Raw genomic sequence first — 22,798 nt, 5'->3', positions numbered from 1 at the left:
GTTTAGGTATGATATAATTTTTAAGAAATCATATTAATTTTTATTCATATACTAACCAGGAGAATGAATATTGTAATAACAAAAACAATATAAAAGATAACTCCTTTGAACAACTTTAATTAATGAAATGTTTTCCTGGTAGAATTACGATTTCCTTAAAGCGTGTTCGCAGCGTAGTCTCTTCTCGTTGGAAACCAGTACTCTAAATACCGCTTCTTTGCAGACACCACTTCTCTACATTATCCACTGTAATCTGATTTTCAAATCTTTCCTTCAAGGTAAGATTAGCTGATTGTACAGCATTTTCCAGTTCCAATGTCTCGGAATATCTGTAACTTTCAATTATGAGAGTCAACGACTTTAAGATAAGGAGCTAAGAAGCATTCATATAATACTACAATCTTATTACATGAGTAAGCAGGAGGTGTAACTTTACCTTCTGTGCACACAGTAACCGAAAGGAGCTTTAAAGAATTTTTCAAAAAAGTTATCTTTAAAGGGAAGTTTATGTCAAAATCCATAGATTTTTTTTTAGAGCAGCAAATTTAGCTGTTAGATCAAATCTATTTACCGTCTACAATGAAACAAACTATGGAAAAGATATTATTACATACCATTGAAAAAAATTCTTAGTTCGAGAATAGTGCGTTACATTACAGATAGAAGAGTTCATATAAGGACATGATGTCATCCTCCAGATACTAAAGCCAAAAAAGATAGTTCTTTTGTAAGAATCCTCCAATTTTTACAACATCCAAGGATTTTTCTAGCAGCCGTTTTTGCGATCACCTCTGGTCTCAAATTGCAGATCTCTTACGCAAACTAACGGTTGTAGCATATGACAAGCCTACAGCTTTTCTTTTTTCGGAGGCTCAGAAACAAATAATTCCTCCTTGAGAAGTCTGTGCACTAGGTATAAATAATGGCCAGATGAATTGGAATGAGGCAATTCAGCACAACAATTTCAACAATAACAACTTCCCATCACTAGCAAATTGGCCTCTTACACGTTCATCTGCCTGACAACAACAAAATATGTGTGGAATACAAAATGTTACTCACTATTAATACACATAATATCTTCTTTATTCTTCACAGAAAAGTAATCAGCCACAAAGAGGTTGGTTGTAACATTAACCTTTCTTCTGAGTATTTGCTCATATTTTAGTGACCAATAATAAAATGCTTATTTCACTTCACTGTCTTCTTTTTGCATACCAACCAATTTGTAATAACTGATCATTTACGTTTTTCTTGAATGAGTAAGTGGCAATCCTTAAAATAATTAAAACTTGAAGCTCTTCAATTAACTGATCAATGAATTTCGTCATGTACTATTCTCAGTAGATAAACTTATCAAATCCTTTCTTCAGGGATACAATGGCTATATGCACAGTATCATCCAGTTTCAATGTCTCGGAATATCTGCAACATAGAGTAAATGATTGTTTGTAATAGGAATAACAAGCATTCATAAACTACTATTTCTACAATTTACTACAATTTCTCACATGATTACTTAAGTAGTAGAAATTAGAGTAGCAAATTGTAAAAGTCTGATGAACTATATCTCTTGGCTGGTAGCCTCTACACAGTTAATATCGTGTTTGTTAAAAATTTGTAATTTCATTTTATGCCATTGTGTTAATAGATTTGTTTTTGCGCTAATAATAAAAGTTTTTGTTGAATTACTGAGTTCAATTACATATTGAGCTATTTTAAGAAAAAACTGTTACCTTATTTTATAATATGTAAGAACGTTTATAAACCAACACATATGCACGCATTTATCTTTTACATTTATGGAGATCCTATTATTTGAACTTCAAACTTACTATACACAATTGATACGTCTTCTAGAATGTATATATACCTTCTACAATATTGATACGTCGCGATGGCAAAATATGGCAATATAACATCCAAGTATTTTCACACCAGACCTTTGTGCATTTTCCTCAGGCAATGAAGTGGCGCAAGTCTCAATTCGCAATCTAATCATAGTAGCACAATCAAACCTGTTATACAAAGCTAATAGCTAGCTCCTTTTTCAGTAGAACTCAAAAAATAATTCCACCTAGATGAGGCTTTCCACAGAGAAAAGAAGAATGGCGAGATGAATTGGTCTGGGGCAATTCTGCTAAGCCTTCAAGGTTTATACTTATTGGCGGTTGCAACTTGTTTTGTATTGCAAATTGCAGTGGTCAAATTGGACACACATAATCTATCTTCCTTAGGATTAATTTAGAGTCACCAAAAATGTGAACATACTCTGTAACTATTAATAAAATTAAAATTTATAACTGATTTTTGTAATATTTGCCATCAGAAGCTGTATTTTTTATTTTTTCAGTCAACAATTTAGGTTCGTTGAAATACAAAAAATTCAATTGAGTATTTACTTACATTTTGGAGAGATACCAATAAGAGCTCAATTTCATCATATATTCTTCTTTTTTTTAAGTACCATTCAATTTGATTAAAATCATTTAGTTTTACTTAGAGTATGTGGCACATCTTAAAGCGATTAGAACTTAAAGGTGAGAAGCACTTTAATTTACTGATGAATGAATTGTGTGATTAGAAACTCTCATTAGATAAACTTCAATATTAAGATAACTTTAATGATATAAATATTTTTTTACTACATACCCTGATTGAATATACTCCTGCACAAATTTGGCCCTTCTTAGCCCTTGCTGAGCCGTAAGTATCCTTTCTCCATACATTAATTTGTTATTGTAATTAATTAATTAGTAATTAATTGCTATGCCATTTTTCTTGCTTGTTTAACCAATTAAGGATAATCAGGACACATACATACAAACAATCCACACATTATAACTGAAATTCTATCATTACTTCTCAAATCGAACTTATTATAAAAACAATTTCTTACCACCATAAACCATTCCAATGAGATTTCACATTATCTCCACCTTGAAAATGTGAGTACTCCATATAAAGTTGATTTATATTTATTTTCAGTAGCAAAAACATTCTATACACAAACATGGGCGTAAGCTAAAAAAGAGTATGAATATTTATCACTATAGGGTAGTTTGTGTTAAAATACTAAAAGCGGATTTGTTTTTACATCAACATCATAAACACATCCATCTAACAAAAAACAAATATGTATGGAATACTAAATATTATTTGCCATTAGTACAAATAAATAAATAATAAAACTAACCTTTTTCAAGAAATGTTTTTCCATTAATATAATTCTTTCCCAGGGCTGAAGCCATTCCAAGCAAGATATGCACCCCATGGACCAAACTAGAGTTAAGGTGGTTCGTTATTATCCTATTCGCAATAGTGAGTCAGCTAAGGCCAAAAAATCTAATAATTTTAAGACCTAAAGAATTAATAACTAATTGTAACACAGAATTATTAATATCAATAAACTAAAGATCTTATTTCAGTTCATAAGAGTAGTTATGTGAGTAGAAACGAAAACCTGGACACTTGTTTCTCAGGAGTTCAACAGGAAACTCACTCCTGGAGGTTCAGGCCATCAAAAATAAAATAAAAAATAATGAAATATGTAAATAGAATAGGAATGTTACAATAAATCAAACCTTTTTTTTCTAGGAAAGTTGTCGTTTAACATAACTCTTCATTGCCGTAGCTTTCCAAGCAAAACAAGCACCTAATGTATAAGATTAAAATAAAGTCAGTTGCTATCATCCAATCTGAAAATAAAAATATCAGAATTAATCAAATGGTAGGCAATGAGAATTGTCACTGCAAAGGTTCCCAATTGAATCAACTGGGTGCTTGCTGGCCAAAGGTTATTGTTTACAATTATGTTTACCAAAATCGCCACCAGAGTACTCTAAAAACTGGAAAAAGCTCAACATCCTTAAAATAGTGTCAAAATTTCGAGTTTTGTATCAGGAAATAGAAGTGCCTAGGAGCTACTTTTTGTTTACATTAATTTTATTTGTTTATGTCAATTTCATTTATTCATTTAACATATATTTTAAAAATCTTCTTTCAATTCTTTAATATTAGTTTCTTTTAAAGCTATTTAGTGTCGTAATTGCGAAATTTAATCAATTTGTAAGCTTAAAGTCAGAAAGACAGCTTGGCACTCTTACCGTTTTCTTGTGAAAGTAATTCAATGATTCTATTACATGCCATAATTTCCTAAAACTCTATTTAGAAATTAAAGACTTAAGAAAGAATTTAAAAGCACTGAGAATTTATTCAATGTTAATTTACAAACTGGCTATCACACGGTAATTCTTTAGATTGAAAATATTTTCCATGCTAAAGATTTTAACTACTTCTTTTAGAAAATAATGTGAAATTTAGTGACAAAAACTATATTGCCATATTTTTTTTAAATTCTTTTTTTCTCTATTTTCGCTATCATCTTACCTTAGGGATCTTGTAAGAAATCATTAATCAAAACTTAGTAAGCTCTAAGAATATCTATAAGGAACTAATTTCCAAATAATCCTACAATCTCTATTCGCAAGTTACCGATCTCGTTCTTTAAATTTCTCTAAAACATAAAGTTTAGGATGATCTGCCACTTTGGCTGTTTCTAATGACAAGTATTGATGAGTCAAGTTTAACGGGTTAACATAAGCTATAGTTCGTTTTACATCAATCTATTCTATTTTAAGTATTCCTTTATGCGCTTTACGCAATCAAAAAGTATTGTAGAATATCTTTCTAATCAAATACACTGTACCTCATTATAAGAAATAAATATATTCACAGTTTTGTCTTCAGTAAAGCCACTTATTTGGATCTCTTGTAAATTGAAGTCTTGTAAAGTGCCGTACCTTTAAAGTCTTGTAAAATGCAGTACTTTTAGTGCCGAAATTTGGAATTAGTAGATTATTTATCTTTACAAGACTTTAATTGAAGACAAAACTGTGAATATATTTATTTCTTATAATGAGGTACAGTTTAATTGAATAGAAAGATATTCTACAATACTTTTTGATTGCGTAAAGCGCATAAAGGAATACTTAAAATAGAATAGATTGATGTAAAACGAACTATAGCTTATGTTAACCCGTTAAACTTGACTCATCAATACTTACATGAAATATACGATACCTGATCAATTTCGCCAATGTATGGCTGTGCTCTGTACATTTTTACAAAATTGTATTTTGTAATGACTTATTGTAATACTTCAGAATTAAAAATTTTATATCTCTTTATTATTTTTTCTAAATTATATTCCCTTCATAAATTTAAATTGTAATTAGCTAACTTTATGTTCAAGAGAACAAATAAACGAATTATTGATAATCATGCACACAAATAAAGTATATAATCAGTTTTAACAGACTACCTTAATTTTAGCGATTTGTTCCAAACATAACTTAATTAATTTTAACTCCTGAGACTCTGCCCCAATGAGGTGACTGTTATGGTTAGTTAGCAGAATATTTCAGATGTACTTGGGTATGCCGGCGTGATGGTTTCAGTTATTGAAATAGCTAACTAGTATTTTACATCTCACTCCATCGCATACGGCAACTTTTACATTAACGGTTATCATTTGATCTTCAAATCCTTCCTTCAGGTTTGGATTAGCTGATTGTACAGCATCTTCTAGTTTCAATGTCTCGGAATATCTGTAACATTCAATTATGAGGGTTAACGACTTTGTAACATTGGAAATAAGAAGCTCTCATAGAATATTGCTGCGATTCTCCTCTGTTTGAGAACTATGAGTTACTTTATAGTTAGAAGACTATATTAACAAATTTATCATATTAGAGCATTCTCTAGAAACTGTAGCTAAAAAAGAAGTCACAATTTTTCTACGCCTGGTAAGGGAGTCCTTACATTACATTCAATTTCTTAGATTTTTTCAGGAGTTCTTCATGCGATTTCTTTTGTTCTCGAACTGAGGAATGCTTGCGAGATAATCTCTTCAAAATTGTATACCGTACTATACAACTTCTACATTATCGACTTTCATTCGACCTACAAATCCTTCTTCACAGATTAGCTGATTGTATAGATCTTCTAGTTCTATGTCTCGGAATATCTGTAACATTAATTATGAGAGTCAATTATTTATGATATTGGAAGAGATTAGAAGCACCAATATAATACTGCATTTCCCGAATAGGATCAAATAGGTGATGTCTCTCTCACTTATTCTTCTAACTATAAAAATATAAATATATAAGTACGAGATACAAAGCTAATGTCTTCACATTGTTTGCACAAAGGAGCTTAGAAGTTATAAACAATTTGACACTAAAGAGGATTCCACTTGTGTTAAAATCCACACATTAAGAGCAGAGGATTTTTTTATATATATCCACCATATCTACACATCCATCTAACTAACAACAACGAAAATGTGTGAAATATAATATACAACTTGCAAGTTATAATGCAAATTGCAATTAACACTAAATAATACTAATAAAACTATTTTCCATTAATGAAATTCTTTCCCATGTCATAGCTTTCCAAGCAAAATAGGCACCTGACGGATCATATTTACAAAAAGTCGTTTTGCCATCATCCCATTCACAAACCCATATTGAAACACCAAAACGACGAACTTCTCTGAAATCAGAATAATCAAGAATATGAGACTTTAGAAGAAATAAGCAGTTACATTTTTTCTAAAATTATTGATCCCATCTCGGTAAATTGGTGCCCTTCACCCAGTAGCTTTTGAAGGATATTCTGTTTCTTCTGATGTTTTCCAGAGTCAGCAGAAACTTACTCGACAGATACTGATGAATGATTCCAATGGAACCAAAAAATAAAAGCTTAATTATTGATTTTGTAAAGACAATTACGAAGTCTATTACCGAAAACTTACATTATTTAAGGCTTAAAGATTTCGTAACAAATTTGACATGTATAAATATATAGAAAACATCAAGGCCTAAATTTACTCACAACCTAAGGCAAATTAAAATTGTTAATTTTAAAAGTACTGAAGATTACCTAATCCCTAAGTGGAAAGCTTAGCATTAAAACAATTCTGGCTATGGGCGAAAAATTCTTATAACTTAAGGCTTAATTATTTTGTAATCAATATTAATTGACAATTATTATATAATATATTTATACCATAATATCAGGTCTTATTAACTCACAATGTGAAGTAAGTTAAAATTGTTAGTCAGCAAAAACACTGAACGTAACCTAGTTAATGTAACTAAGATGAAAGCTTGTCACTAACAGAAACAAAATTAAGGCTTAAAGTAGCAATAATCTATCATCCCCTCAGTTTAACAATCAGTCACCAAAAGTGGTGGACAGTAATTTACAATATTTTATGAAGTTTATGACTAATTTTTGTAATTGTCTCCTTCACGTTGCTGAGAAAAATAGAGGAAGATTGTAATATCAACTTTTTCTTTTGTGAGGGTTTGCTTACAATTAGGTAAGCTACCAATTCAGTGCTCAATTTCTCCACTGTCTTCTTTTTGCGTTCTATCCATTTGTTTCAATTGAATAAGTTGCAAAACCAATCATTTATGTCTTTACTTGTTAAGAGATAAGTGACAGCCCTTAAAATAATAACAACTTTATGGCGACGAAGCACTTCAATTGAATGATGTGAAATGAGTGAAATACGATTCTGAATATAGAATTATAAATTTTTACTACATACCATAGTTGAGAATATTCTTGCAAGTCCTTAGCCACCCCTTGAACTACTGGTTGATTGAAGTGTAAGTATCATTTCTCCATAAATTAATATATATTGCTAAGCCATTAATTAAATTTTGTTAAATAAATAAAACGATTATCAGGACCCATATCTACAATATTATCGACAGATTTTAATTGAAACTAAAACAAAAATATTAAAAATGAAAACATGGCCAAAACGAAATTCTGCTACATAAAATACCTAATGAGAATACAAAACAATACGCTTTATAACGCTTTTTAATTTTAACTTCTACTTACAGTTTATAACTTCCAAATAGTGTTTAAGTAAGTCCTTTGATGGAAACATTTTGTTCTTTTTACATAAAAAATAATGATTAAAAAGTTAGAAATTCTCTTACTGCATAGCCTAGAAATTAATTAAAGAAATTTAAAAATGCATTTAAACTAGTAAAAAGTAAAAAACATTTAAAAAAGCTTCTATTAATGCACAAAAATAATTTTATTATCGCTAAATATACTTGTTAAATGAAAAAATTAAAATAAATTAAAAAAGCATTAACGTAAACAAAAACTAGCTCCTACGCCCTTCTAAATCCTGTTACAAAACTGAATATTTTGACATTGTTTAAGGTTGTAAAAGTTATTTTTCAGTTTTTAGAGACCCCTGGCGGAGATTTTTAGAAACAAAATGTAAACAATAATCTTTAACGCTTTCCAATTCTCAGTTCAAATTTGGTTATGATTATGTATGCGAAAGAAAACACTCAATCAGGGTATGTAGTAAAAAATTTGTTGTTTTATAATTAGAATCGTACATCATAGAATTCATTGTAAATTTAGTAAATTGTGCTGCAACTCCTTCAAGTTTTCATTGCTTTAAACGTGCCACATATTTCTTACCAAGTAAAACGTAAATGATTAGTTTGCAACTATTCAATTAAAACAAATTGGATGGTTCGCAAAAAAAAAGTTGAGTGATTAGTGCACTTATTCGCTAGCTCACCGAATTGTAAGCAAATTCACAAAAGAATTTTAATGTTAAAACCATCCTCTATTTTCCCTGGCGATGTGAAGAAGGTAATAACAAAATTTAGTTGTCTCCTTTATAAATAATTATAAATTTCTATTCCGTCATTTTTGGGGACTGATTATTGAAAAAGAGATCTCAACATACCTTTTTCAATACTCTACACACCCTAAATTAACTTAATATAACTACTTAAAGTTTTGAGTCTTATATATATAATTCTGAATTAGAATTATATATATAAGATCTTTAGCCTTAAATATTTAAGTTTTCCGGTGTAGTCATAACAGTCATTAAAAAAAAATCAATAATTTGCTTTCAGTTTCTGGTTTCATTGGAATCATTCATCAGAATCTGTCGAGTGAGTTTCTACTGCCTGGATAACATCAGAGGGTATCAGAAGCTACTGGATGCAAAGCACCAACTTACCAAGATTTATTGCTTATTTCTTCTAAAGTCTTATATTCTTAATTATTCTGATTTCAGAGAAGTTCGTCGTTTTGGTGTTTCAATATGGGTCTGTGAATGGGATGATGGCAAAACGACTTTTTGTAAATATGATCCGTCAGATGCCTATTTTGCATGGAAAGCTTTGAAAGAATTTTATTTCTTGAAAACTTTTCTTGAAAAAAAAGGTTTGTTCTAGTATTATTCTTATTTGGTGATAATTGCAAGTTGTATTTTATATTTTTAGTTCCTTTAATATTTTATAAAGTTAAACCTTTGAGAATCGTGCAACACAAAATTCGTTTTTCATTTCATTTTCTCATTGAAGAGCTTCACATTCCAGTCTTCATTAATTTAGCGTTAAATATCACTCATTTCTAACAAAAAAACATAAATGTTTAGTTGTGTAAACATTCTATTGATAGAAATTAGATGGAAGCAAAAAGAAAGATAGTGGAGTGAAATTTAGCATTGTCAACAAATTATAAGGCTTTGAAGAATTATTAATATTATGTCTATTTTCCTTGGCGATTTTCTTAATTCTATGACTATCACTAGAATTCATTAATACATTCAATTATTAGTTTATATTGATCTGCAGAACTAGTGCAATTTATATTAAATGTTATCTGATCAACCATGGAATCAGTGGCTGTATTACTTGTTATCTAATTTATTACTTCTTGCTCTGTAAGTTTTTTAAATTATATTTTGTAACTATTTAGTGATCTTCATAATTAATCATGGTTTATCCCTTATGCAATTAATTATCTAAAATTATATTTCCTACATAAATTTTAATTGTAATTAGCTAACTTTATCCATAAGAGAACAATAACGCATTATTGTCAATCATAAAAAGAAATAAAATACAGTTACCCAAGTTTTACGAGCTTTCTTGTTCCAAGTATAAACTTCATTTATTTATACTCACGTGAGTGAGCAGAAAATTTACAACCCTTAGATGTACTGTTGTGAAACAGATATTAATATTTTGTATTTACTGTGCTTCTAAGAGCTAGTTATTAGCATGATATTGTGAGAATAAATGTAGTTGCACCAATTCGACATTTTTTTGTTGAGCAGGTATTGAGTTATTAAAAAAAAATTACCTTATTTTATAATAGGTAAGTACTTTTATGAATTTACACATTATTCTCTTCAATAGGGTAACCTATTATTTGAACTTTTGGTTTTTTAACATCTACCCTATTGATAAAAAGCGATGGCAAAATGTGGCAAGCGCCATTGAACATTTTCAATTATTAGAACATAAGCTCCATCAGCACTTTCGTCTAGTGTAATTTATATCATTTTCACTGTGTTGGTCTCTCTCACTCTCTCTCTCTCTTTACAACTGGACAAATTTTAAAGAATTAAACTCTGAATGTGTAGTGATTGTGTTATTGTTTATTTTATTCACATACAAAATTGTAAAGAATGATCTTAATTAAAACTGAAAATAAATAAAAACATATAATTAAATAATGCACCTGAAAAAGAACAAATTCAAAATAAATCAATTATTAATAAAAACAATGAACCTACTTCTTAAAATAAAAATGATATATTAAATCAATATGACTACCGTTTAAAATGATAAATTAATAATAAAAATACTGATCATTTATTTATTTAAAATGAAGGACTCAATTTAAGCGTTAAGAGTCTCGAATTCATTGCTATTCCGCCACAATGTAAAGGAAGTACTACGAATACAGCATCTAATTTTCTTCTAAAAAGAAAGTCTCAATTGACCAATAATTCTCAACTTGACCATGCTAGTCCTGAACCTGAGAAATCAGCTCCCAAGCTCACAAAATACTTTGTAAACTCTATTGTGAGTTCAATTGCTTTGTTCACATCTATACTTCAAAATACTTTGTAAACTCTATTGTGAGTTCAATTGCTTTGTTCACATCTATACTTAATCAGTGATTACTAAATTTTTCAAGTAAGTTTCTTACCTTTGTTATTGCTTTTAAAATATTTACTATTACTTGTTAGATTGCTATCGATAAATTAATTATCATCGCTGTCGTATTGATTCAGTTCACCGATTAAGCAGTTTAAACCTCAAAACAATTTATACTAGTATCAAACTTACAATTTAATAGCACCACTGCCAAAAATTATTCGATATGAAATTCAATATAAAAATCTAGATTACAAGTAAGCTAAACGTAATCTAGATAAATAATATATTCAATATCGAACAATTGGATTCAAACAACAAGCCACAAATTTGACTTAGAAAACATATTAATTTGAAAATCAAATTCCTTATTAACTAGCCTACCACTAGCTCTATCTTTAGATTTCTCTCGAGTAGCCTAGCTCAAGAAAACATTAAATGGACCAAAAAAGAAAGCAAAGATAGGTTTAGTAGATGGAGACCAAATTTCGACAAAATACCACAATTAATTTAGAAATATAGATTAATCGAATCAATATCAAATAAATTTTTATCGTCGCTAATATTCACATAAAAAACTTGAAAAAATTACCGTGTGAACAGAAATCGTTTACGCCAGTTGAGGTGCTATAGACGGCCACGGTATTCTGTAATACAGAGTCACCAGCATCACATAGAATTTTTATTCCAAGGGAAACGTCAAAACGATATGGAGTTTCATTGGATGGGTTTGCTTTCTTCGCACCATTTAGCTAACTTCATTTTGTTGGCAGGGAATGACGAGTTTTCTTTTAAGACGCCGGAGTCTGACATCTATCTACCATCTGAATTAAAACAGTGTATAACAAAAGTTAATTTTGATGTGCGTTCAATCGGATATTACGTTTAATATTTCTAAAACTAGATATTAATTACTCCAGTCTATACAGATATTAATGCCATTTTGAAAATTACTGCAGATCAGCTCCCTATTCCAGACGCAATATCCGTAAAATGTTTAGGTGACACAATCACAAACATTTCATCGTGAAATAACTTCTTCTGCATGCTCTTTTGTGCTTATGCTTGTGCATAAACATTTGTAAAGGTTTATAAGATTAGCACAGTAAACTTATCATGTTTGATTTCTTTCATGTAATGTGTTTTTTTCGTTCCAATTAAGGGATACTGACCCAGGACAAAATAAAAGTTTCTTTCTTCACTTTCTCTCTCGAAAAATAATATAGTTTTTCGATGTTAAAAAAAGTGGATACATTGCATAGAATTTGCAGAATAGTGAGCTACCAATTCAGCGATAAGTCGTACAATCACATTGTAATTAGTATTGACTGAATTGATTAGTTTTGCAAATTACATGTTTCACCTAAGAGATATATACGTCTAAAACTAATTAAAAACTGAAGGTGACAAAGCACTAAAATTTACATCAGTAAATACAATGAATTGGTGATTCTACATGGTTACAACTTTATAGAATTATAAAAAAAAATTAATTATTTAAACAATTACTTACCCTGAATGAGTTACTCTTGTTTGACTCTTAGAAAACTATAGCACCATTTGCACAGAGCGGCGTGGGTATCCTTCCTTCATTAATGCATTTATATTGTTAGTCCTTCTTGCTCAATTAATAATTAAACGATAATCAGCATTCAAACCTAGAAAATTATCGATAGATTATAAATGAAATTCTCAAGCGAAATTTAACTAGATAATTTCTTTCATAATAAACTATTCCAGTATGATCGGTTCCAATTATCTCTACATCGCAATCGTATGCAATTCTCCGTATAAATTTGACAAAAAACATATATAAAAACACGGACTCCTATAGGGGTATAAACAAAAAATTGTAAACACACTTAACTTTAAATGGAAGTTTTGTTAAAATGAAGATGAGATGAGATTTTGTCTCTAATGTCCCCACAACTTTTATATTCTATCTAACCGATAACAACAAAAAATATAAGTGAAATACAAAATACTATTTGCTATAGACACTAATAATAATAGAAATCCTTTTTTAAAGAAAAGTTATTTCAAATAATAATAATTCTTTCCCAAAGCCGTACCTTTCCAAGCAAAATATGCAACTGATGGATCACACTGGAATAAAATCGGTTTGCAATCATCCCACCTGTAGATCAAAAGGACGTACACTTCTGAAATGAGAATAATCAAGATAATGAGGATTCACAAGAAATAAGCAGATATATATATTTTTTTAATTAACATGGTACTATTGGGACCATTCTGATTGTGATAATGTTATCTTCTGATGTTAACCAAGACAGCATAAACTCATAAACCTTATGAATGATACCAACTAGGGACTAAAAGGAAAATAACTGATTTTTTTAACAAGATGTTTCTAGCTAAAGCAAAAAAAAAACTCCCTTAATTTAAGATCTAAATAATTATTAACTAATTGTAACAGAGAATTATTTATATGTATAAACTTTAATGTTATGGTCTGATTTCAATCATACGAATGGGTATGTGAGTAGAAACGAAAACTTGAATACATATTTTTTAGGCGCTCTACAGAAACCACTCACTCAATTCAGAAGAATATTACTTCCATTTCAATAGCATACAAAATAAAACTTCTCCGTTAGAGAGAGAACATGTGGGTTCCTTAAAAGTTAGAAGACTATATTACCAGATTACAAGTTGAGGCCATTGCCTAGAAACTGGGAGCCAAAAGAGACGTGCAATTCTTCTAGGACTGGTCCCATTTTTGTTACATCCTAAGATTTTCCCACCAGTCTTTTTTCCGTCCTCCTCAGGTCTCACATCGCTTCTAACGGTTGTATCACAATCAAGCTTAGCATAACAAAGTCGATAATTCCACCTTTTACAGCGGCTCTGAAAAAAAAAAAAAAAATCCACTTAGAGGCAGTGTTAGGACAAAAAAGAATAGCCAGGTGAATTGGTCTGGGGCAATTCAGCAAATTTTTAAAGGTGAACTAAAATATTTATTATATTTTAATAACAAATATTATAATTTCATATTGTATTTATATCAATTTATACAATTAATAAGTAAAATATTAAAGGAACACTTATTATTACGGGTACCCTCTGACACATAATTACGTCATGACATCAAGAGAGTATTGCAAGAGATTCTCTAATATTTTTAGTAGAAGAAAAACATAGATTATTGCAGTTTTAATCAAAATTGTTTTATTTTAATGCCATGCTTTCGATATAAGGCCTATAAACAACTGCCACTTTATATACACTTTAATTACAAGTGTCAAATTCTACAAACGACGTAAAACAAATGAAACCAATCTTCACTTAGGATTAATGAATGAGTCACCAAAAAACGTGAAAACAATTATTAATATGAAAAAAACTTATTACTTATTTTTGTAACTATCTTCGCAATTTCTACTTTTTAAAAACCCAAAAAATCGCCATTAGAATTAGGTAGTAATACCAAATTTATACTTGATACCTGCTTCCATTCTGGCGAGATAGCTGTTCAGTGCTAAATTTTACAACACTTTCTTTTGTTTTCTTGAACCTTTCAGTTGATATAAAAATCATTTACGTTTTACTTATTAGAGATATATGGCACAAAATTGACTGATCAGTAACTTAAAGTGCCTCGTCACCTTTAAGTTACTGATCAGTCAATTTTGTGACGTACTATACTCAACAGTTACATTTAACAGTATACAGTTCAGTTTTGAATACTATTTTACTACATACCCTGATTGAATATACTCTTGCATATCTGTGGCCATTCTTTGCATTGTAGAGGCGTAAATATCCTTCTCCATAAATTAATTTATATTGCTATGCCATTTTTTTTGCTTGTTCAACCAATAAACGATGGTTAGGACCCATACATACGAATATGCAAAAACATTCAATACACAAACACAGTCGGAAGCTGAAAAAATAATAAAACATTTAACATTTCTGGATAAGTTTGCGTTTAAATACATAGGTCTTTTATGAGCAGCGGATATGGGTCTTGTATCCTCTCCATCTACACGTCTATCAAACCAGCAACAAAAAAAAATTGTGGAACACTAAACACTACTTGCCACTTGTATAGATAATTTTAAAACAAACCTTTTTTAAAGAACAGTTCATTTAAAGAATTCTTCCCCATAGCCGTACCTTTCGAAACAAAATATATAACTGATGGCTCACACTTGAATAAAGTCAGTTTTCAATCATCCCATCCGCTGATCTATTGTGAGTCACTAAAAGGGTGAACTCTTCTGAAATCAGAAGTTATCTTCTAATGCTAACAAAAGACAATTGAAACCCACTCGAAATGTCCTGATGAATGATACGATGGAACCAGAATCAAAGAAGAGAACAATTGATTTTATTTAAAGATTTTTCCGGCTACAGCAAACATACTCTCATTCAAAATTAAACACTAAAGAGAAGGTTGTGTGTTAAAATCCACAGATCCTTTAGCAACAGTGTTTTTTTGTATTTTACATGCCCTGCATCCACACGTTTATCTAGCCAATAAAAATTATAATAGAAATATGAACAACATATAATACCTTTTTTCGAGGATAGTATTACCATTATTACTTCATTGCTGTTATCTTTTAAATCAAAATATGCAACTGATGAACCACACTGGAATAATGTCATTTTGCTATCATCCTATCCAAAAAGAAAAAGAAAATAAAATAATAAAATCACGGTCAGCGCAATGCACTTTTGCACAAAGTAAATATATACCACCCATATAATGGCAAAAGAGGAAGGTTATTGTAAACATTTAGTTTCAAAAATCGCCAATGGAGCGCTCTGTAACTGGGAAAAAGCATAAACAACCTTAAAACACTGTCAAAATATCAAGTTTTGTATCAGGAGATAGATGTGCATAGGAGCTCTACTCTGTAAACATTGATTTATTTAATTTTTTCAATTTTATTTAAATATTTAACCTACACATTAATAATACCATTTGTATTCTTTAAATATAGGTTTTTAAAAATGCTATTTAGTACCAGTGTCGTGAATTTAAAACAATAAATAGCCTAAAAGTGAGAAAGAGAGCTGCAAAATTTTTTTTTTTATTTAAAAAGAATAAAATGTATCTTATACAGGTCATAATTTTCTTTAAAAATATATGAAACTATAAAGTTCGAAAGAATTTAAAAGAGTATGAAAAATCACAGAGTATACTTTACAAACGGGCAGTCACAAGGTAATAATTTGTTTTTCATATAATTTTGAAAATATAAATGTGCGAAGTAAAAAATTTAAATAATATACCATTATATAAATAATAAGTGATCCCACCTTTTACGGCTGAAAAGATAGCTTTTGGTTCATATTTATTAAAGAAACGCAGCTCATTTTGGGAAATTAGTTAATTATATCTCTCCGCACACGTTTAAGGATCAAATTTTTTAATCTAAACATATATAAAACACTGTGCTGAACATATATATATATATATAAAACAAACAGGAATGCTTTGGGGATCTTTTACACTGAACGTTTGCTAAAGAATACTGTAGGTATCACGATAAGATTAAGAGTGATGGGTTTTTGTGGCTTGTTCAAGAGAGATTTTAAATACCTATGTAAGAGCAAGTATGTGTTTGTTTACATGGAAATAACAACAAAAGCCAGAACTGTCCAATTGAAATGTTTAAAAAAGTCTCTCCCTTTCTCTCTGCAAGTTGTACACTTTAAAGAAATTTTACATACTATAGATTCTAAATCCCAATTTTTAGAAAACAAACAAAAACACATTTGCAAGACTTTATTGTCACATTTTCCTTAAAAAGAGCCATTACAGTATTGTAAATTCGGCAAACATTTTTCAATTTTCAAGAAATGTTGAACAGTTTTGTATTTTTACTTTCACCTTACCTCAGTCAAGCAAGTTATTAGAATCTCTTGTAAATATATTCATGTGTTTTAAAATAATTTATTAAATCCAATTATCTGATCAATTTTACCATGGAATCAACGGTTGTATTACTAAGTTATCTAATATATTATTTGTTGCTGTAAATGTTTTTTAAATTATATTTTGTAACTATTTAGTGTTCTTAAGAAAATGAATATTGTAAGAATAAGAATAACATAAAAGAGAGCTGCTTTGAGCAACAAACTTTACCTGATGAAATATTTTCCTGGAAGAATTGCAGTACTCTTAAGGAATCTTCGCAAGGTAGTCTCTTCGTGTACTGTAGATCCCGCTTCACTGCAGACACCATCTTTTATATTATCTGCTGTCATTTGATCTTCAAATCCTTCCTTCAGTGTTAGAGTAGCTGAATGTACAGTATCAGTTCAAAAGTCTCGGAATATCTGCAACATTCAATTTTAAGAGTTAACGACTTTTGTTATATTGGAGATATGAAAAGAACTTCAAAAACAATTTAACACTAAATGAAAGTTTGCGTTAAAAATTCACAGATTTTTTTAAGAGCAGTTGATTTGGCTGTTATATCTACTACATCTACAACCAAAAGAACGAACTCCAAGAAAATTAGAATAATTAAAAAAATTAGAATTCACAAGAAATAGATTTTTAAATAATTGTTTTTTCTAGGTCTGTTGTTGCCCTTCATCAGGAGATTCTGTTGTCTTCTAATGTTAACTAGAGAGAGCAGAAAATCACTTAAAAGAACCTGATGTATGCTACCAATGGAACTCGAAACTAAAAGCAAAACTATTGATTTTTTTTGAAGACTAATCCGACTTTGGCCGAAAAACTTATATTATTTTAGCCGTAAAACTTGTAACGGAGAATTATAATATATACATAAATATCAAGTCCTTATTAACTCACAATGTAAAGCAAGTTAAAATTGTTAGTTTGTATAAGCCTTGAAGATGACATAGTGCATAGGCGAAAAGCTGTGTGAAACAAACAGAATAACTCCGATTAAAAAAAAAAAAAAACAATCCCCTAGGAAAATAATATAGGCTGGTTGTAATATTAACAATTCTTCTGAGAGTTTCTTAAATTTTGATGAAAGTGCTCAATTACAATCCACAGACCTTTTTTTCTTGTGGATACCATCTAATTTCTATAAACAGAATGTTTAATCAACTTTATTTACGTTTTATTAGTTAGAGAAGTTTGACGAAGCACTTCAATTGACTGATCAATGAATTTTGTGATGTAGGATTCCCAGCAGTTCAACTTTATAAAGTACTAGAGAAAATTCAATTATTTAAATACTTTTTACTACATACCCTGATTTAATATACTCCTGCATAACCATAACCACCCTTTTTGCAAGTAGTGGCTTAGTAACCTAGATTTAATTGAAATTCTTACATTAATTTTATATCACTATAAACCATGTCAATAAGAATGTACAAATAGTACATTATAAAACAGTATAAAATTGATTTATATTTCTTTTCAGAGGCAAAAACATTTTTTACATAATCACGAAGGGAGCTGCTAAAAAAAAGGGTTAAGGAAATGTAAAAGTAAAGCGAAGTTTGAATTTAAATCCTCTGAGGGCAGCGATAAAGGGCTCTTATATCCACTATAACTACACGTCTATCTAACTAACAACAAAAATATGAGTGGAATACAAAATATTACTTACTACTAAAATAAATAATAAAACAAACCTTTTCTCTTAAAAGTTTTCCATTAATAAAATTCTTTCTAAGCGGTAGCTTCCAAGCAAAATAGGCACCTGACAGATCATATTGGAATAGAGTCATTTTGCCAAAGCAAGTTAAATATGTTAGTAATATAAGCCATGAACATGACCCAGTCCTTAGGTGGAATACTTTGTATTAATACAAATAAACGGACTTTGACTGGAACTCACAATAAACTTCTTGTAAGCAGTCACCAAAGAGGTGAACAGTACCTACAATCATCAATAAGACATACGACTAATTTTAGTAATTGTACCACATACAGATTTTTAAATCGCCGAGGAAAATAGTAGTTCGTTGCAATATTAACATTCTTCTGAAAAATTAAAGAAAAATGTGAAGCACTGTCGCTTTGTTTTTAAGTTTTTATGCTTCATATTGCACTTAAAAACTAAGAAGCTACACTTACTGCAGATGAAGCATAATCATTTTTCCCCGGACGAACCAAAATCAAGTAATTTTCTTTAGTAGTCTATTTTTTCAGTGTTAAAGAAGTTTTTTATAGGATAAAGAATATTATTACGTATAAGATATGAAAATTATCACTCAATTGGTTTGGTCTAGGGATAAGTTTAAACAAATAAAACAAATTAATTAAGAAATTAATCATTCTGTGATTAATGTTTAGTTACAAATAAATATCTACTGATTAAAAACAGTTATATTTTTATTTTATCCAATTAAATTATTATTCAAATACACTTAAGACTTTTTATCATAACGTCGAACACATGGATAAAAAAAAAGGACATTTTAATAGTAGATGTCACTTTAAAGTAGATGCAAAGCCTCCATTAGACTGGTAACCCAGTCCTGGTAAAAAATAGTTACTTTTTAACCGAGAAATAGGACAATCAAACAACCATTTTACAAATGTGGAACAAAGTAACGAAAATAGCGATACGAGATGGCAACCTCTTGCCTCTCTCTCGGAAACCCTTGAAAAAAAGAAAAGCTATTTGGTTTTATATGATTTTCTGGATAGTAAATGCTTTTCAAAATGTTCAAACATCAAAATAATAGATAAACAGAAACGGGCGCAAACAGATTTTAAAAAATAACGAATTAAAAGTTGACTGTAAGACGATGAATCAACTATATTCTAACAAGGCCTACATGAAAATATGCAAATATCTGACCAAATCAGATTGTTCGGGTTTCGAAATAAATATGTTTTTTTTATGGATGTTTTGAAATATTTTTAACAGACTTAGAAGTTGGCTTGCTGTTTGCTAAGAAGATTAGAAATGATTTAGCTGCTTTTCGCAGTTAATAATCGGAGGAGTTGAACTTAAGAAGTGAAATGATGTGAGTAGGCTGCAGAAAGATTACTTACTTCACTCTTATCATCCAGAGAGAACAAGATGATGCTAGGGCAAGGATCCACTTCTACAGCTACCGTTGAATGAGGACATCTTGGAAGAAAGTAGGCTTAATTTCCAGAAATTGAAGAAATTGCTTAGTTAAAACAATCACTCTCTCAATTTTTTAAATTAGACCAGAGGCAGAAGCAGACGAGGCAGATGTTATCAAAGGTATTAGGAAATGTTGTATGCACACACCACTAAATTAGAAAAAAAACTATATGCCTGCAAAAATAATCAAAATTAATAACAGAATTAATTAAAGAAAAACAAACAAAAAATCTATAAATGACGCTACTGTTTGGAGGAGTTTCTCAAAAAAACAATGTGAAAAATACTTGACTATCTTTGGTAATTTTTATTAAATTAAAAACCAAGTTTTAAAAACTGAAAATAACATTTTTAGGGCTTCCTTGAATTTCCCTATTTACAATCAATATTCCAGATAAATGTGTTCAGTTAAAGCGATACGAGACATTGTACAACAATTAACTAAATTGTAGCAAAATCTTCAAAACATAATTCATTCAGTAAAGAGTTATGGCCAATTTAAAGATAGTCTCCTTTTAATAAACTTAAAAAAATACCTGTTCGTTCGTTGAAACAGCAGTGCTGTACAATATCATGATTGTTTGTTCTTTCTTGAATCATGAAGATGAAAATCCGAAACAGCTCAGAATGTCAGAAAATAAACAGAAATCATTGAAAATCTCGTAACACTTGATTGGTTATTATTTATGTTAAGAGGTATCAAAATTGGTATGTTCATTGCATCAGAAATCAGTAGAAACTCTAACAGAAGCTGAAGTAATAGACAAAAATCAATTAACTGTCAACAAAGAAAAGGGTTTACATTAAGCAAATTAAAACAAAAAAAAATCAGCAAAGAACCCTTACTATCCGGAGAAAGTTATAATAACTTAGAAACACCTCAAATGGAGATACATGATTCAAATTCTGGCCTTAGACCAAGATCTTGTAAAAAGCCATTTATAAAGTCTTTATTCAACAGTATTTAGAGATAAGCTTTTGAAAAAGAATATAAGAACGAATTTTCATGCTTTTAGAAGAATGTTATTCTTAGAGATGGAGCATATTTTTGTGTTGCTGCCGACAATGCTACGTTGAGGGGGAAATTAAAATTAATCTTATCGGAAACACATTTCTTCTAATAATTATTTATTGTACCTGATTCATTGTAAATAATTGACATTATTTCATCATTTTTTGTTTAGATTGTTAACTATTCCAGAAGTAAACTGTGAATGCAAATCACTTTTATTCATGTAAATCCAACTATTCTCAACTGCAAGCCAAGAACTAATAAACTACAGCAGAAGGTTAAATTAAATATTACCCTTAGCCGAAGAATACCGATAATAGCCGACTACATTCGGGTAAGTAACTAGTCTAGTTGAAACAGATTGTGGAAGGTAACACGCTGCAAAGGCACCTTGGGTTCTAACCCATGTAAGATCTTTGTGTGAGTGACCATTTTTCTCGGAATTACCTCACTAACACTAAGATTTTACATGGGTCAGAACCCCGGCTGCCTTAGTGGGCTGTTACCTTCCACGATCTGTTTCAACTGACTAGTGACTTACCCGATTGTAGTCGGCTATTATCGGTATTCTTCGGTTCAGTTTATTTTATTTAAGCTTCTTATTTAGTTTACTAGTAGAATAGTAGCATTAATTAGTACTTAGCACCTGTGGCAATAGTATTTTGATTACTCAGTGCATAACTTCCAAATAAAAATTTATTTATATTTGATCATATTATTCTAACTACTTTATTAAATACGGTTTTATTATAAATAATTCCATTCCAAACCAGGTAATGCTTTTAACATTTCACTTATTACGCTCAAAAAAAATTACTGTAACCATTTATTTGCTCGTAGTCCTAAAGTAAGTTTTCAAAAAAATCAATAGAGCTACATCGAGGAAAATTAGATTAACTAATTACTTCACATTTAAGTGAATTAGTTTAAGTAAAGTGAATTAAGTAAAATTTTAATTTAGTGAATGGATAAGGAATAAATTAGATGGTGTGTAATAATTCTTTGTATTCAATTTTTCAAGCAAACCTATGTAATAGCATGTAAGGTTTTTCAAGAAAATAGCAACTAAAGCCATAACTGTTCAATTTGTGTTTAAAACATTTTTATCTGTAAGTTAAACACTTAAATCGTGATCCATTTATTTATTAACTGTAGTTAATGTAGTTACACATATTTTACTACATGCTATAGATTCTAATTTTTAGAAAATAATGTGAAAATTTGGTGAAAAACCACATTCGCTAGACTTTAATGCTATATTTTACTTGAAAAGAACCATTGTATTTTTTATATGTAGAATATATTTCAATTTTCAAGAAATGTCGAAGTTTTTTTTTTTCTCTCCCTCTATTTAGCCAATCATCTTTCCTTAGGCATGTCATCAAAAATCATTAAACATGTGCTTTTTTTTTACCAATCCACAGTTAGAAAAGAAAGGCGGATATGGGATCGCTCCTTGGTAAAATATAAGGATTTCCAAATATTTCAACAATCTGAGTGCAAGATACCTATCTATCTTGTGCTTTAAAACAAAGTTTAAGATAATCTGCAATTTAGGGTAGAAATGTTTCTTAAGACAAGTATTGATAAGTTAAGATTAATGGGCTAACATACTATGCTATTGAAATAAATAGAACAGATGTGTGAAGAAAAATGTACTCTACGCAATCAAGAAGTATATGAGGCTCTCTTTCTATTCGATTGCACTGTACATGATT

The 22,798-nt window shown here is 29.8% G+C and overlaps 2 protein-coding genes and 2 long non-coding RNA genes across 8 annotated transcripts in view; 2 read left to right on the top strand and 2 right to left on the bottom strand.

The window, feature by feature from the left end:
- LOC141456192 (uncharacterized) overlaps window positions 1-7,767 on the bottom strand; it is a 41,501-nt gene extending 33,734 nt beyond the window's left edge. The window contains exons 1-8 of the mRNA XM_074131934.1: window positions 7,625-7,767; window positions 5,824-6,028; window positions 5,324-5,609; window positions 3,585-3,698; window positions 3,197-3,361; window positions 2,653-3,024; window positions 1,063-1,425; window positions 57-329 (exon numbers count right to left, since the gene is read on the bottom strand). The gene's annotated coding sequence lies outside the window, so the exon portion shown is untranslated. The remainder of the gene's footprint in view (window positions 1-56; window positions 330-1,062; window positions 1,426-2,652; window positions 3,025-3,196; window positions 3,362-3,584; window positions 3,699-5,323; window positions 5,610-5,823; window positions 6,029-7,624) is intronic.
- A 32-nt stretch (window positions 7,768-7,799) lies between these two features.
- Window positions 7,800-9,987, top strand: LOC141456194 (proteasome subunit alpha type-2-like). Of its 5 annotated transcripts, none has more exons than XR_012459645.1 (3): window positions 7,800-8,402; window positions 8,979-9,049; window positions 9,143-9,987. XR_012459645.1 is itself a non-coding variant. In XM_074131945.1 (3 exons), exons 1-3 carry the CDS (start codon window positions 8,368-8,370, stop codon window positions 9,300-9,302), a joined length of 234 nt encoding a protein of 77 aa, XP_073988046.1. In that variant the 5' UTR covers window positions 8,017-8,367; the 3' UTR covers window positions 9,303-9,987. The 5 variants fall into 5 exon arrangements, 2 of the variants coding, with proteins under 2 accessions (XP_073988046.1, XP_073988045.1); XR_012459646.1 differs by having other exon boundaries at window positions 7,800-8,706; window positions 8,979-9,017; XM_074131945.1 differs by having other exon boundaries at window positions 8,017-8,402; window positions 8,979-9,017.
- A 581-nt stretch (window positions 9,988-10,568) lies between these two features.
- On the bottom strand, window positions 10,569-16,150 carry LOC141456196 (uncharacterized). The gene is made up of 6 exons (XR_012459648.1): window positions 15,560-16,150; window positions 14,742-14,925; window positions 13,681-13,886; window positions 13,091-13,180; window positions 12,532-12,676; window positions 10,569-11,842 (listed from the first exon to the last, which is right to left on the bottom strand). It is a non-coding gene; the product is annotated as an uncharacterized lncRNA (long non-coding RNA).
- An 827-nt stretch (window positions 16,151-16,977) lies between these two features.
- LOC141456197 (uncharacterized) lies at window positions 16,978-17,804 on the top strand. Its single transcript, XR_012459649.1, has 2 exons — window positions 16,978-17,193; window positions 17,578-17,804. It is a non-coding gene; the product is annotated as an uncharacterized lncRNA (long non-coding RNA).
- The last annotated feature ends 4,994 nt before the right edge of the window (window positions 17,805-22,798 follow it).

Source organism: Rhodnius prolixus, unplaced genomic scaffold, assembly GCF_049639745.1.
Source record: "Rhodnius prolixus isolate KJV_2025 unplaced genomic scaffold, Rpr scaffold_4, whole genome shotgun sequence".
NCBI lineage: Eukaryota > Metazoa > Arthropoda > Insecta > Hemiptera > Reduviidae > Rhodnius > Rhodnius prolixus.
This window is presented reverse-complemented; position numbering and strand designations above follow the sequence as displayed.